Here is a 17,342-nt window from a genome sequence, read left to right on the forward strand (position 1 = left end):
AACAATCTTGCACGGAAAGAAAAACAAGCTATGGAAAGAAAACAGATTCAGCAAAGGAAAAGAAAATGTAGGTACTATAAAACAAATGACAATGAAGGCATCACAGAAAGTGTTAATGTTCTAGAAAGAGCACCTTTTTTCTGTACAAATATTAATGAAATATTATTACTCAAGCATTATTACCCCATTTTGCAGATGTGTTGACTGATTTGGTCAGCAAGCCAGAGTTTGAAAAGTCGTGTGTACAATCCATAGCTCCCAATGTTCAGTGATGTGCTTCAACCATTAGAGCAGAGGTGGGCAAACTACGGCCCGCGGGCCACATCGGGCCTGTGAGACCATCCTGCCCGGCCCCTGAGCTCCTGGCTGGGCAGCTAGCCCTTGGCCCCTCCCCTGCTGTCCCCTGTCCTCTCCACAGCCACACTTCTGCGCGGGCAGTGCTCTAGGTGACTGGGCTGCACGCTTAGGCAGGGCAGCGTGGCAGTGTGTCTGGCTCCGGCCAGGAGGCGCAGCTCCAGACATGCAGCTCTGAGCGGCATGGTAAGGGATCCATGACCAGGGGGTTGGATATGGGGCAGGGAGTCCTGGGGGGCAGTCAGATGACAGGGAGCAGGGAGCAGTTGGATGGGGCAGAGATTCGGGAGGGCAGGGGATGGAGAACAGGGGGGATTGGACAGGAGGTGGGGTCCCGGGGGGGCAGAGGTGTGGATAGGGGTCGGGGCAGTCAGTGGACAGGGAGTGGGTTGGATAGGGGATGGGGTCCCGGGGGGCGGTTAGAGGTAGGGGTCCTGGGAGGGGGCAGTCAGGGGACAAGGAGCGGGGGGGGTTGGATGGGTGGAAGGTTCTGAGGGGGGCAGTCAGGGAGCAGAAAGTGGGAGGGGTTGGATGGGGGCGGGGGCCAAACTGTTTGGGGGGGCACAGCCTTCCCTACCCAGCCCTCCATACAGTTTTGCACCCCAATGTGCCCCTCAGGCCAAAAAGTTTGCCCACCCATGCATTAGAGTCTTCTCTAGACCATACCCCCTCTTTTCAAACTGTTTCCACAACAGATGGTGGGCTATGCCTAAACACATCTAGTAAACGTGCTACAGCAGCTCATTACTTCAGTATTGACTCTTTAGACCAAATTCTAACTTAAAGGACATACAGAGAGGTCTCAGTGAGTTTATTGGGAATTATGTATATGCACCCGAGGGTGTAACTTGGCCCTTGGTATATTAATTAAAAGGAACATGAGACTCAACACCACTCTGCGGTCCAGACAACAGTGTACAGACAGGGAGTGATATGTATTCATTTGAGATAAATGCAAGAAAACAATGCCACTTAGGAGTTTTGGAAATGTTATGGTTGGAGGGCTGTTAGTGTTGTATATTCCATTATGATTCCATCTGGCATGGAAGTAAATCTGGAGAAGATTAATACCAAATACACATTTTACAATGAGACCCAAAATATTGTATGTATGAAATGTAACATGTTGAATATACAATGACTAATGTGTTATAAAAGACATAATATTGGCATAATGGGAGGAGACAACTGGAATCAATTTGCTGGCTTATTTTATGAATTTCAGGGTAGAGAATTGTATTCCCTCCTTGAAACAGAAGTAAGATGACATTTTCTCACTCTCTTTCCAACCTTGATCTACCTCCTTACAAATAAAAAAAAAATGCTTATCTTAAAAACTATCTAAAAGGTACCAGTTTCACCTAAGGATTAAGCTCTCATATAATGGTGGACTTTAAAGTAGCTAAACACAATTTTAGAAGAGTCGATCAAAAGCAATTGAAACACTAAAATATTTGCATGCTTGCTTTCTAAAAATCTATATTTGGTTTTAAAATGACTTTAAAATTTCAACTTAAAAAAATCAATCATAGGCTGATAACTTTTATAACAATTTAAATCATCATAGTTAGCATAGGGGGCTTCTGAATTAGAGTTCACAATAGTGCAAGGCAAATTTTCACGTTTTCCAGTCCCTGCTGGAGCTAGACAGTGCATAGGCAATGAAAAACAGTTACTGGGGGAAAATGGTATTTGAATATTTACAAAGTTTCAGCTTAATTCTAGGACAGATCTGCATGTTAGTTCTTATTTTATCTTAATTGATCCATCCATCTTTCATCCTTAATGGAAACATCATCTTAACTTTCAATACATGCTGTGGCTTTGTAGATCCCTGAAGACTTCTTTGCTACAATTTGACAATGTGTCTAGGGATTGCATGCAGGGCTAGGAGCCAGAACTTCCAAGTTATAATCCCTGATTTGCTGTGAGACTTAAAGCACAGGTTATGTTCTCCGTTGTCTCAATTTGCACATTTGTAAAATTAGGATGATGGTATTTACCTACGCTTCAGGCATGTTGTGCAGTTTCAGTAGTTCTAATTATCCAGCTACACACATCACCATACTGCACACATCACCATACTAACTAGCATGTTTGTAAAGAATTTTGAAAATATGAAGCACCATAGGGCCCAGTCCTGTGAAGTGTTGGGCATCCTCAACTCTAACTAATATCACTGGGAGTTGAGGATGCTCGGCACCGTGCAGGATGTAGCCCTAAAAGTACTAAAAGTATGTTTATGATTGGGAGTATTAACTATTCACAAGTAACATTTGTCCAAAACTCTCCAGAAATTCAGACGCAAGAACCAAGGATGAGTTATTATTACTCCAAACAAACTAGTCTCCGAAAAGACACATTTTCCCCATTACTGTACCTGAAAAAGATATTAAGTGGAATTTTCCAGTCACCTCTCTAAAGAACCCCTCTCTAACCTGCCCTCCCCCTCCTCCCAAGGTGAAATGAACAGTCACTGACTACATAGAGTAGTGGAACTGCTGCTAACACAAAACCTGACTGACTGATGAAGTGTCAACATGACACTTCCCAAAAAACTCTTCTTCTATGGAACACAAGACTTTACTTATCACCCTGAAAATAGGACTGGTACTGAGCTTCTAAATGTTTAGTGAAATCTGCTTTTATTTTTAAATATACAGCTATATGGTAAAATTTAATATTACCATTTGGGAGGTGATTTTTTTAAGCTCTCCAGTGTCTCTACTGATAATATAATTACAGGATGTAGGTGATAGTTATGGTCTGTTTTTTGTATTTTTACTTTGTGAAGAGTTTACTTTGTGTAATCGCTCAGGGCTAGGTGGTGGCTTTAGGCACTTCAGATGGTAGATACGCTGCAAAACCTCAGGAATAGCCCTGTGACTCTCAGACACCCTTTGAGGCACAGTTCCCTCCCTCCTTGGATGGTGGTGGGAGTTGAGTTGCAATTTGCTGCTGGCTTAAACCAGTGTTGGGGGACAGAGCCAAGACTCTGGACACTCCCTGTTCACCTGGAAATAAGCGTTTGTATGCCCAGACCCAAGGTCCAGGTAGGTGAACACAGGGAAATAAGAGGTGGTCTTGAGGGAGGGGAGCGTTTCCTTACTCTTCCCTATTCCTTTGTGTGGTCAAATGGTCCAAGTCACAATTGAATCTATCAGATTTTTACTTTGTGCATGTGGCTGTGATCCAGGGGAGTAGGGCAGACATTTATACTCAGAATTAAAGCTACATGTTAAAGCTACCTTTGGAATACCTGATTTATTAATTATTATTAATAATCATTTGTCTGGACCAGGACTCCATTGTGCTAAGCGATGTATAAACACAGAACAAAAATGGCATCACTATTACGAAGCCAACAATTACCAAGAGTTACCCCACAGTATCTCAAATACTGCTGCTATTTCCTCTTTTAAGTGTAAGGAGAAATTGATATCTTGGACAGTCTGTTGTAACAGCTGGCACACAATTACTCTTTTAGTGGGGGCCAATAGAACTGAGAGGTCAGGGGGATGTAGCCTCACCCTCTTCTCTGTCAGCTGAATTACTGTTTACCTCCAGTACAGAAATTAATATTAAAAACAGTCCTTTCAATTCTGGGGGTTATTTTAAATGCTTTGGACTCTTGTCAGCACTGCAGAGGCCAACAGAGCTAAGCAATAAAGCTGGATTTTATTCTGGTTCATGCATCAACAACAGGAATGGGAAGCAGAACGTACTGGCCTAGGACTCAGGAGACCTGGGTTCAAGTCCCTGCTCCACACAGTTAAGTCACTGAGTCTCAGTTCCCCACCCATAAAATAGGAATAATGATACTTCCCTACCTTGTGGGGGGAGTTGTCAGAATCAATACATTAATAACTATGACAGGAGTGGGCAAACTTTTTGGCCTGAAGGCCGCATCTGGATATGGAAATTGTATGATGGGCCATGAATGCTCACAAAATTGGGGTGCGGGAGGGCTCTAGGGTGGGGCCAGAAATGAGGAATTCAGGTTCTGGGAGGGGGCTCTGGACTGGGGCAGGGGTTTGCGGTGCAGGGGGGAGTGAGGGCTCCAACTGGGGGTGCAGACTCTGGGGTGGAGCTGGGGATGAGGGTTTGGGGGTGCAGGAGGGTGCTCTGGGCTGGGACCGAGGGGCTCAGAGGACAGGAGGGGGATCAGGATTAGGGAAGGGGGTTGGGATGCAGGAGGGGGCCAGGGGTTCAGGCTCTGGGTGGTGCTTACCTCTTGCAGCTCCCGGAAGCAGTGGCATGTCCCCACTCCGGCTCCTATGCAGAGGCACAGCCAGGCAGCTTTGCACACTGCCCCATCCATAGGCGCTGCCCCTGCAGCTCCCATTGGCTGTGGTTCATGGCCAATGGGAGCTGCAGAGCCAGCGCTTGGGCGGGGGCAGCATATGGAGCCCCCTGGCTGCCCCTACACATAGGAGCTGGACAGGGGACATACCACTGCTTCCAGGAGCCACACGGAGCCACAGCACACATGGACCGGGGCAAGCCCCAGACCCTACTCCCCGGCGGGAGCTTGAGGGCCGGATTAAAATGTCTGAAGGGCCGGATGTGGCCCCCGGGCCATAGTTTGCCCACCCCTGAACTATAAGGTGCACAGATTCAATGGTTATGGGGGCCACATAAGTACCTAAATATAGACCAGAATTGCTTACTAAACTCCAGTTAGTGAACCCTGTGGAAGCTGGTTGAAAGCAATAGCAGTGGAGCTGCACTTGTGTCATGGAGGGCAGAACTTGGCCTGCAAAACCATTATTACTCATGATGAGGTATGAGCAGGGGAAAAAAATCTGCTTGGATTCTCAGATCTGGGCTTGAGGGTGCAGAGCTGACTGTTAGTTAAGAAAACAAACACACACCTTTGCTTGTAACCAGTGCCGGCTCTAGGATTTTTGCCACCCAAAGCAAAAACAATTTTGGCCACCCCCCCCCCCCCCGCCCCGTTCTTTAATTACCACACACCCCGCCCCGCCTCAACTCCGCCCCTTCCCCAAATCCCCAGCCCTGCCTCCTCCCCCCAGGCTCTCAAGCCTAGGAGGGAGGGAGGGGGAGAAGCAGCGCCGCGCCGCGGCCACTCGGAATCTCCCCCCCTCTCAGGTTTGAGAGCCTGGGAGGGAGGGGGAGACTCCGAGTGGCCACGGCACGGGTGCCGCTTCTCCCCCTCCCTCCCAGGCTCTCAAGCCTGGGACGGAGGGGGAGCAGCAGCGTGCGAAACGGCCGCTCGGGATCTCCCCCTCCCTCCCAGGCTTGAGAGCCTGGGAGGGAGGGCGAGTAGCGGCGCACGAATCAGCTGTTTCGCGCGCCGTGGCAGCAGCAGCGGAGGTGAGCTAGGGCGGCCGGGGCACATTTTTAGGGGCGGCATTCTGGCGCCGGCCATGCCGCCCCTAAAAATGTGCAGCCCCAAGCACCAGCTTGTTTTGCTGGTGCCTAGAGCCGGCCCTGCTTGTAACCCGAGCATATTAGATATGCAGCTCATCATGAGTCAATAAACATGGACTCATATTCAGAGCAGAACTGGACTTCAATTTTTAAACAAATACATATGTGAGTTTTACAAGCTCACAACTGAATATCAAAGCTAATTCAAATAACCCAGCTGTCCTACCTCTGGAAGTAACTTACCAGTTTGATTATAATTTTCCCCAGAGTGTAATCAGCAATTTTGGGAGACCCCATTTTCCCTCCTTTATTCCTAAATGGTTTTCAACTCTCCTGTAAAATCAACTTTGAAGTAGGTTTTTTTCCCTTTGGGATCCTTACAAGAAATCCCAAAATGTGTAATTTTGCCAAATTTTGGCCTGATTAATACTATGGAGGAAAAAACAGAAATAATTTACAACATTTCTCCAGAGATTTCACCAACTTCTCCTCCCGTCGTCAGGTCATCCCTTGGAATGCATACAGAAACCTGGAAAATATATAGAGCATGGACTATTCCCATGTGTTTATTCTGGGTCATAAAAAAGATTTTCAAACACTCAAGGCAAGAATTTAAAGTTAACTATTTAATTGCTTAATTAGCTAGTTCCCCCATGCTTCCTGAACAGAAAGCTAAAATCCTGATTGTCGTCTAGGGTGCACCCACACATACATTATATGAGGGAGAGCAAGATCTGAAACAGTGTAGAGAATGAGCACTGTGAAAATTATACCATAAATATTATATATACACATGCATATGTTATAAACCAAAAACTGGCATTGAAATATCATTAAGGTTGAAAAATCAAGCACTCAGATGTTAGGACAGCGGTGGGCAAACTATGGCCTAGGGGCCACATTCGGCCCTTCAGACATTTTAATCCGACCCTCGAGCTCCCGCCGGGGAGTGGGGTCTGGGGCTTGCCCTGGTCTGTGTGTGCTGTGGCTCCGTGCGGCTTCCGGAAGTAGTGGTATGTTCCCCCCCCCCCCGCCCCAGCTCCTACGTGTAGGGGCAGCCAGGGGGCTCCGTATGCTACCCCCGCCCCAAGCGCCGGCTCTGCAGCTCCCATTGGCCATGAACCACTGCCAATGGGAGCTACAGGGGCGGCACCTGTGGATGGGGCAGCGTGCAGAGCTGCCTGGCTGTACCTCCACACAGGAGCCAGAGGGGGGACGTGCTGCTGTTTCCGGGAGCTGCGTGAGGTAAGCACCACCCAGAGCCTGAACCCCTGGCCCTCTCCTGCACCCCAACTCCCTGCCTTAACCCTGATCCCCCTCCTGCCCTCTGAGCCCCTCAGTCCCAGCCCAGAGCACCCTCCTGCACCCCCAAACCCTCAGCCCCAGCCCCACCCCAGAGCCCGCATCCCCAACTGGAGCCCTCACTCCCCCCTGCACCCCAACCCCCTGCCCCAGTCCAGAGCCCCCTCCCAGACCCTGAACTCCTCATTTCTGGCCCCACCCCAAAGCCCTCACCCCCCCACTCCCCCGCACCCCAACCCCCAATTTTGTGAGCATTCATGGCCCACCGTACAATTTCCATACCCAGATGTGGCCCTTGGGCCAAAAAGTTTGCCCACCCCTGTGTTAGGAAATGCCAGAATAAATGTTGCCTGTTGCAGCCCTGCCTGTAATTCATACGTATTTGCATTTGTAAAGTCATGTAGTCCCCACAGACTTGATGGTGCTGATGATCTTGCATTTACAGCATGCTTTTCTAATCTAATACTGTAGTAAAGTCTGCAAAGTACTTTGTGAGTCATTTGGTTGAAAAGCATGCTATAAATGCAAGATCCACAACAGTGGAGGTGAGGTGCGTTTTATTTAAAGCCCAAAATTGTCATCACCACAAATATGCAAGAAACTAAATGCAACAAAGCTAATATAAAAAATATAAAAACTCCACTTTTAATAAGGGAGGATATTCCACACATTTTTTTTAAAAGAACGAATAAGCTATTAATAACTATTGTCACTGTTTTCAAGGTAAATGCACCTTTGACCCCTTTATGGGGGTCTTCACGGCCTCCTTAAGGCCACCCACTTAGGACTCAGGTGGCTAGCAGTCACCTTTCTTGGGGCAAAGTCCCATGATATTCTTCAGTTTGGACCAAGATTTAAACTGCAGATTTCTGCAATTTACTGTGATCACCTCGCCATGTCTGACTTTAGTTCAGCATCTACCATCCAGTTCTCTCAGGGGCAACTAGTGACCAGCCAGCCTTCATAAAGCAAAGTATTATCTATTCAGAACAAAAGCATTGCAGAGGAAACCTATCTTCGAACCATCAATAGCTTCTATGCAGGTCTGACTTACAAGGTTTCCACCTGGATACCATGGCAGATTTCAAAGTATTTCAGATCCTCTCATAGGACCTGTACCTCTGGTCACAGTGTCATGTCAGTCAGTTCTCAGAAAGAGTGTGTGAGAAAAGACATACCTCCTGATGTAAGGGAATCTTACAGTATCTCTAAAGAGTATGTCCTCACAGTGGTAATGAAGCTATGTGGTTTCTCCACAAACTCTGACACAATAACAGATTAATTAATGAAAGAGTTTCCTTTCTAGAAAAAAAAGTCCACCATAACTGGAACATTAGAGGGTTTTTTTTAAAAATAAAATTGTGATAAAAGAAAATTAAGGCCCCTAATCCTGCAGTGAGCTCCATGAAGGCAAGTCTCTTTCAACCAGATGAAGGCCCATTGAGGTTAGTGAGGTTTCCCCTGCAGGGAATAGTTTGCAGGATCAGGACATAAATAATTGTGTATCTGACAAATCAATTAAAATAGATAAAATAATCTTATCAAGAAAAAGGAGACAAAGTGAGTAAATTGCTTACCAAAGAGTGTTCATTTTAGAATAGATTTTATAAAAGAAAAGCCCAATATTAGAAACATTGCTGGGAAATTTTAAACATATTATAAGACTATTACTCTCAACTAGTTCAAAAAGCTTCCTTCTAATGCTGCCCTTAGACCAGAATTTTACAAAATAAGTAAAAAAAAAAAAAAAAAAAAAACATTGTTCTGCTGCTGCAAATCTGTAATGTTCTGAGTTCAGAGTTACCCATGAAAATGATGATTAATACAATATTTCAATTAAAGGGAAAGTTAGGGAGAATTTTAACTTTGAGATCAAAATACTATCTAGTGTTCTGGCTTTAAGGTTGGAGGATCTCCTTCCTAATTAAATACACAGAGACTAGGTTTGTTTTGTCAAAATATGACACTCCTTTGACACTGTTAGAGTCCTAAATGTCCTGCACATTGCCAGGTAAATAACAAAGCTCTTCAATGAGACTATTCATATGCTTAACACTTTACTGGACTGAAGTCTGACCCCAACATAATTTTGTCACTTGACACAGAGAAAGTCTTTGACTCAGTTGAGTGGAACTATTAGTTTGAGGTGATGCAATGAACAGGAATAAATGATGACTTCTTAAACTAAACTGACCCTGTACAGTCCTCCTACTGCTTCCCTGATAATGAATGGCAGGCGAACAAAGAGTTTCAATGTAATTAGGTGGAAGGCAAAGATACCCTTTCTTCTTATTTGATCTTTCTCTTCAAATCATTTCTCTTGAAATCATTGTATGTATGATTAGGGTAAAAGCGCAGTAAATTTAGACAAGACCTAATATACTAATAGATCCCAATTTTACTGTGATTTAAATCAAAGGAAATTTTATCATTGACTTCAGTGGGAGCAAGATCAAGCCGTAAATAAATAGGCAAAGCCATTCAGGCACAAGAGGAAGGTTATATCTTCCAGTGTTGCAGTAGAAGCATAACAACATTTCTTACTATGGAAGGCTTTCTAGAAGAAATGAGCTTTTTGGAGAGATTTCAATTAAGAGATGATTGCCCTTTGTTCCAGGAGTGCAAAAATACAGCATAGTCTTTTATTCTTCTTGCGACCATGCAAATATTGGGTGACTACCCAAGTATTGTTCTCTTTGTTATGTTGTGTTTACTGGTAGCTAGTTTTTCTTTTCTGTTTAGTTAGGCCTAGTCTTCACTTACCGGCTGGTCCGGCGGCACGCCATCGATGTTCTGGGATCGATTTATCGCGTCTGGTTAAGACGCGATAAATCGATCCCGGATCGATCCCGGAAGTGCTCACAGTCGGCGCCGGTACTCCAGCTCGCCGAGAGGAGTACGCGGCGTCGACGGGGGGAGACTTCCGGCCGCGTCTGGACCGCGGTAAGTTCGGACTAAGGTACTTCGAATTCAGCTACGTTATTAACGTAGCTGAATTTGCGTACCTTAGTCCGAAGTCCGGACTAAGTGGGGACCAGGCCTTAGTTAACATTGCTTCATTTTCCACTTAACATACAAAGAGCAAGGACAAGGATGTGGATTTGAAAACTTCGTACATTATAAATAGTTTTTTTGTTTGGGTTTTTTTTTGGACAAAGCAATAAAAATAGTTTCAACAAAACAAAATACTGGCTTTGCAGGATATTCAAATTCAGCTATTTGAAGCCCTTTACAATTTATAATTCAGCATTAGCAGTGAATAGATCCAAAACAGTGATTATGTCTTAAAATTTATATATTTCATTCTTTATAGATTACGGACCTACACTGATGAAAGGGATAGTAGCATTTATTTCTGTTAAAGCCCACCTGAGGAATATGCTGTCAATTGTGGATATGTATTGCCACTGTGTATTCTGTTTATTAGCATCTGGACTTCTGGTGGACTCATCAGCATATTTGGGTCCCTTCAGGAAGTAGAAATTCTGGGCCAGAACCTGGGGTCCAACTGATCTGCATGGAGTGCTGGGAGGTTTGTTTTGGTATGCATGCACATGTGGCAGCGCTTTGACAAATGTGTTGTAAAAAACTCACCTTAGCACTCCTCTGATCCTGCTGTTTCTCTGCACAGGGTCTACACTGAAAAGTTACACTGGCGTAACTATCTCTCTGAGGGTGTGAAAAATCCACACTCCTGAGAGATGTAGTTAAGCCAACCAGACAGTGCTAGGTCTCAGAGCGTGAACAATCTGAACCTTATTCAGTAGTTTACTATAAAAAAAGTGCTGGGAAGTGAGGGGGAGTGAGTTACTATTGAATCTCCACTGTAAGTTTTCATATTTGTAGTTTAAAGGTGGATTATCCTGAACAGGTATAAAGGTCTGTGACAGAATGTATCCCTGTGTTCACACCCTACACACTATTGTAATAATTTTTGTACAAGGCATGTCTTGTAAGGTATTATTTGAAAACTCATAATTTGCTGGTCAATATTGTCTGAATAAAATAGATGTGGTAACATTATATGTGAAGTTATAAGATTTCACTGTATGATGTTATTAACACATGCTACACAAGCAGAGGTTTGCAAACAGGTCTGTCCTAAACAAAGGAATGTGTGTTCTGCTTAATTTGCATTTAATCAGTAAACAGAGAGTCATCAAGCAGGAAGAGGAGACAAAGAAAGTTCAAACAGGTGAGAAAAAAGCAGCCAGGAACATCCTTCCTCACAGACTTTTTGTCCCCTGACAGAAATATTTTTCAAGAGGAGGACTGAAATGATAAAAAGGAGGGACAGACACCCCAAGGTACACCCCACTTCTCGGCCAATCAATTCACTGCACCTGAAGAGACAATGTAAGCGATCTTTGGATTGGGATAGGGGTCCTGACCTAGGACATTTGGTCAGTAAGACTGCTGAAAGCATGTGGTAAGAAAACTTTGCTTTGAATTTAATATATGTTGTTAAGTTAGGCACACATTGCATTTTCTCTTTATTTTTCTTGTAACCATTTTTGACTTTTATGCCTCATAAATTATGCTCACTTAAAATCTCTCTTTGTAATTAACTTGTTTTACTGTTTTATCTAATCCAGTGTGTTTAAATTGAATTGTCTGGGAAACTCCATTTGGAGTGGCAAGTTATGTGCATATTATTTCTATTAAAGAAATAATAGATTTAATATAGCTTGTATTGTCCAGGAGAGGCCTGGGCAGTACAGGACATATATTTCTGGAGGAAAATCGAAGACTGGGGATATTGCTGAGGTCATCCTGCAATATAACCAAGGCTGGCAAGAGCCAAAGTATAACCCAAATGTGGCTGGCAGACTGCAGTTGCACCCAGCCACTCAGGGTGAGACTTGCATGCTGGGAAAGCTGTTTGTGAGCAGCTCAGATGGGAACTCCTTCAGCAAGATATTATAAGGCACCCAAGCTTGCAGGGAAAGGGTGACAGCAGCTCATTAGTCTAGATAGTACCCTAGAGTAGTCTAGATCCTGTACCTTGGTATGTCACAAGATCCTTCCTTTGACTCCCCATATAGGTGACTGGTATTACTGGGGCTGGAAAGATGGAGGCCCCACTATATGAGGAATAGACAAATGGAGGCAAACTGCCAATAGAATATTATATGTTAACTCTTTCTGAATACTGGTCTGATGCTTTGTAACACCAAACAGATATACTAGGGGAGCAGAGAGAAAAAATAATGTGTTTATTATATCACTGTTCCCTATCTACAGAACTGGCCAAAGCTGAGCTCCCCACTTCCAACCCACAAAAAGAAAAATCAGTACCCTGAATTTCAAGTTCTGAAAAAGGAAGTTTCCTGTTAAGTTCGTTTTAAAAGTTTCTATTCTGGGCTAGTTCTATGAGACCAGTGGCTTTGGTATTAAATATTTCACTATGCTGGATGGAAACAAAGTGACATATTTTGCTTTGTAGGACTGTTTGTATAGTTTGGGATTTAGTTGTTTATGTGTGCTGGTTTTGGTTGTGCTTTAGGTGGAAATTTACTGAAAAAGAAAAATGGCAGAATGATAACTTCCAAGTTTCACACACAAATTATTGTAAAGTTAAAGTCAGAAGTTGTACACAGTTCTAACAGACACTCACTCTCTCTCTCTCACACACACACACAAACATCACACATGATTTATTCCTTAAGAAGTAGGAAGGTAGGGATACCTTCCCCCTTCAAGGGGAAAACCATGTGAGACGCTTGTCTTTCTAGTGACTTTTAACCAGAGCCAGTGCTAGCCCATTGGGGGCCTTAAGCAGGAATATTTTGGGGCTTCCCCATACTAAAACAGGCAAGTTTTTATAATAAAAATGAATAGGGGGCACCCTGGAGCTGCACGGGGCCCTAAGCAATTGCTTAGTCTGCTTATTCCTAGCCCTGGCTCTGCTTTTAACCCTCTGCCAACAACTTAACAGGGATACAACCTCATTTCTACCAGATAAACCAAGTGCAGCAAAATTGCAAAGCACCAGCAACATTTATGGAATCAGACAAAATTGTGACAAAGTGAAGTAAACAAACTTTTTTTGTTTAGATTTTACTTATTTATAATAATAAAAAAATCACAATCCAGTGACGCAATGTTGTGTACATCAGGAAGTCAAAGTCATGTTTACAACATTGACAGATGATTCCAATTATCCAAATAACTAACGTGTGACGTTGTCTTCATCAAATTAATTCTCATGCATTTGGGAAATGTCAGTTCTGTTTGTAATAATATAGAATCTGAAAGTCACTGGATGTTCTATAGAAAATATTCATTTTAGTCTATGGTTACCAGCACTTCTAATTGGCAATAATAAAAACCATTTATTTAGAACAGAATCTGCTCCGTCATCTCATTTAGTAGTAAACCAATGGGATTATTCATGAGCAAGATACTGCACAAAGACTCTAGTCCAGAAAGGTGCTCCACAAAGGCAGGCTGAAGTCAGTGGAGCTCTTCACAAGCACAGGAGTCCAGCCTGTCCTAACAACATAATTAAAATTGGCAGAATCAGGCCCTTAAGAGGCCTGGCAGAGGGGTGGCATAGAGTCAACACACCAGGCCTACAACAACCAGAATTCATCTATGTAAAATTCCCAAGAATCTGGCTAAACCAGCTCTCTATCTGCTTTGTACCTCAACAGCAGCACAAAGGAGTTGGAAGAGAACCAGAATTGGGACCATTAGACATATGGAGCTATTAAATGGAAGCCCATACCTTATATCGCTCTGTATATAGTAGATAGCCATAAAAATTAATTACAAATTACCTCATTAACTTGCTTTTTGTCCAAATGGAAAACTTGACCAGAACTTGTTGAGGCAATTTCTTCGTAGACCTTGTAACCAATATGTGACCTATCATCACAGTCTCCAGTCAACACAAATACAACCTGGGGTTTAAAAAAGAAAAACACACAAAGGAAATGAAAATATAGTCAGTCAGCACCTATGGCAAACCTCAATGGGAAAAATCTTACTCTCAAATGTAACAGCAAAGTATGCCAGAAAAATTGAAAGGTTCTCCCTGCTCTGTGCGATGGACAGCCATTTCACTTTTGATTAATCTATTCTGAGTTCTGTACAAATGAGATGTACACCCCACGAAAGGCAGGCAGGGGATTTGGAGCACAGTTGGATTCTGTACCTACTCCAAACATAATACTCTAAATGATTTCAATGTGATTTTTTTCAACTGGAGTTCCATATGGAAGGCGAAGCCCATCAGGATTGAGTGATGGAAAGTGACTGATTGACTGAAGAAAACAGACATACAGAAATCATGTCAAGAGGGGATGAAATAATAAATCTTATATCAGCACTTTTTATTCCCAGAGTAATCAATATTATAACTCTCAGACGAATCCACAGACACCAATGTAACTGCCAAGAGGGCCAAGAAGACAAATATTGGCAGTGGAATATCTTATAGTATTTAACTAATAACCTTAATTAATGTCCCTTTAATTTCAATTTTTATTAATCAGATCAATTTAATTTACAACAAAATAAACACTAGTTGCTAGAATGGCAACAGTATGACCTCTTTTACAGAGAGATATCACAAATATCTTGGAAAGGAGTTTTTCTGGACAATGCTGCTATTGCATTGGTAGTAAATGGGTAAATAAACAGGAATGGTAGAATATGAATCTTCTCCTTACCTGTGACTGCTTCTGCTGAATGAGCTGCAGTACTTCATGTGTCAGCCTATAATCTTTGGATCGTGCATCAGTAAATACATAGATGAAAGAACCAGGAAGAGAAATTTCTAGAGCAATTTTGATTGCACCAATGCTCATCTCTGGACAGTCACCACCACCCTATTCACAATTAGAGAAAGAAAGAAATTAAAAACAATCACAAGAAAGGAAAATGGATGTTAGGTATAATAATTGGTTTCTTTTTCAGAAAGATCAAGGCAGATTTCTTTTCCAGCTTCTAGCATTTTATCCTTTTTTTTTTAATTCACAGCATTGCATGGTTTCTGAAAAATACTTATTTTATTTAAAAAAAAAAAAAAAAAAAAAAAGGGCAAGCCAAGTTTTAAAATTTCCCGTTGATGGTCAAGTTGTAAAAAAAATGCAATAAAGATACTAACAATCAAACAATGTCCACCTCTGCAAGACCGTGTCTGAGCAGGGATGCTAGTAACACTGAGGAATGCATAACACACTGACTGAGCTATTCCTTCTTACCCACCTACCCATACCCAGAATCTACCTGCCATTGTACACAATGGGCCATGTTCTGTTCTCAGTTACCCAGGCAAAAATCTGGTTTAGCTACATTGGTTAGATTTACACCTAGATAACTGAGAGTAGGAGAAATAGCTCAATTAGTTTATAGTTTGTTTTTATGTGTATGCGCACGTGAAATCTCTGTCTCTTGCAGTTACAAGCCTCCCTCACTGGTGACAATGTAATTGTTCCAGTGGCACATAGCCCTACTGGGAGGTCATGGACATAAAGGGAGAAGTGATCTCTCAGGTAGCCAGGACAATCCTATGGAGGACTTTGAATATCAGAACAGCGAGACCTTGAACTGGACTCTGCACTGGGGAGCAGAGTGGATAAAAATCAATGATTTTTTAAAATATATATATATAAAAAATCAGATTTTTTTAATTTAAATTGGATTTTTTTGATAAAATGCTTTTTGAGGAAAAAACCTATCTAAAGATAGTTTTAATTAAGATACATTATAGCACAAAGATATCTCATCATAGAATAGGGATTATAAATTCTAATTCTATAGTATGAGACAATATATTCATGTAATGTTTAGGAAAAGTTTTGTAAATGAGTTCCAATAGTTCATGGATTAGGGACCCAATCTTATGGGGTTCCACAGGCTTCTGTATAGATTATTTAGGTTAATCTTTCTATCTGCCCAATGGGACTCAGTGCTGAGTCTAGAAGATACCATCAGAGATGCTTAATTTTGCAGTTCTCAAATGTGGATTTGTGTCTCCAGAGGTAATGTGCTTGTTAACTGCAAAAATGTTTTAAAATAAATAAATAAATAATATATAGAGGTGAGAAATAACAGACCTAAACTCTATTGTTCCTCTGCAAATTTGTGTACACAGAGGCAATCCCTTACCTCTCTCTAAAAGTGCAAAATTTCAAAAAGTTCAATTAATAGAAGATTTTTTGGGGATGGAATAGATCTGGACAAGGAGAAGAAGTTTGGAGATAAATATGACAAGCAAGGGACATATGCTTTTTTGTTAAAATATTCTATGTTTGCTGTTGAAGAAAAAAATCCAGAATACATAACATTGTTGTTTTAGTTAAATAAAACAATTTAAATGTCTTTCTGGTGATGTTCTCCTCCTAATACAGCATGGGAAGAAAATCTTCCCAATATTAATGATTAACCTGTTAAATTGGAGATAGTTCACCTCCCAATGACTTCATAAATATCTGCTTCAATTACCTTTGATAAATGAAATAACCAATCATTCATTTTCTGATATAGCTGTAAAACTAATCTGATAAGTTTTGAAAATATATCACTTTTTAAAAATGTATAGTGCAGGGGTCGGCAACCTTTCAGAAGTGGTGTGCCGAGTCTCCATTTATTCACTCTAATTTAAGGTTTCACATGCCGGTAATACAGTTTAACGTTTTTAGAAGATCTCTTTCTTTAAGTCTTTAATATATAACTAAACTATTGTTGTATGTAAAGTAAATAAGGTTTTTAAAATGTTTAAGAAGCTTAATTTAAAATTAAATTAAAATGCAGAGCCCCCCGGACCGGTGGCCAGGGCCCAGGCAGTGTGAGTGCCTGTCAGGGTTCCCTCCCCACTCTGAACTTTAGGGTACAGATGTGGGGACCCACATGAAAGACCCCCGAAGCTTATTTCAACCAGCTTAGGTTAAAACTTCCCCAAGGCACAAATTCTCCCTTGTACCTTGGATTAGGTAAACGCTGCCACCACCAAGCGATTCAAACAAAGAATCATAAAGGACCACTTGGAGTCCTAGTTCCCCAAAATATCCCCCCAAGCCCTACACCCCCTTTCCTGGGGAGGCTTGAGAATAAACAAGATGAGCACACACCAGACTTGGGTTTTTAGGATACTAAAAAACCCAATCAGATTCTTTAAAAAAACAGAACTTCATTAGAAAGAAAGAAAGAAAAAAGGTAAAAGGAGTACCTCTGTAAGACTAGAATGGAAGATAATCTCACAGGTAATTAGATTAAAAACACAGAGGATTTTCCACTAGGCAAAACCTTAAAGTTACAAAAAGAAAAAAACAGGAATACACATT

General features: G+C 42.2%; 1 protein-coding gene across 3 annotated transcripts in view; it reads right to left on the reverse strand.

Moving 5' to 3' along the window:
* The window catches only part of HMCN1 (hemicentin 1), a 335,176-nt gene that overhangs the window by 249,306 nt on the left and 68,528 nt on the right, over positions 1 to 17,342 (reverse strand). For all 3 annotated transcript variants that reach the window (XM_065554460.1, XM_065554461.1, XM_065554459.1), the window contains exons 3-4: positions 14,727 to 14,885; positions 13,833 to 13,955 (exon numbers count right to left, since the gene is read on the reverse strand). In XM_065554460.1, coding sequence (XP_065410532.1) covers positions 13,833 to 13,955; positions 14,727 to 14,885 — 282 coding nt within the window. The remainder of the gene's footprint in view (positions 1 to 13,832; positions 13,956 to 14,726; positions 14,886 to 17,342) is intronic.

This window comes from Chrysemys picta, chromosome 8 (assembly GCF_011386835.1).
Source record: "Chrysemys picta bellii isolate R12L10 chromosome 8, ASM1138683v2, whole genome shotgun sequence".
Classification (NCBI taxonomy): Eukaryota; Metazoa; Chordata; order Testudines; family Emydidae; genus Chrysemys; species Chrysemys picta.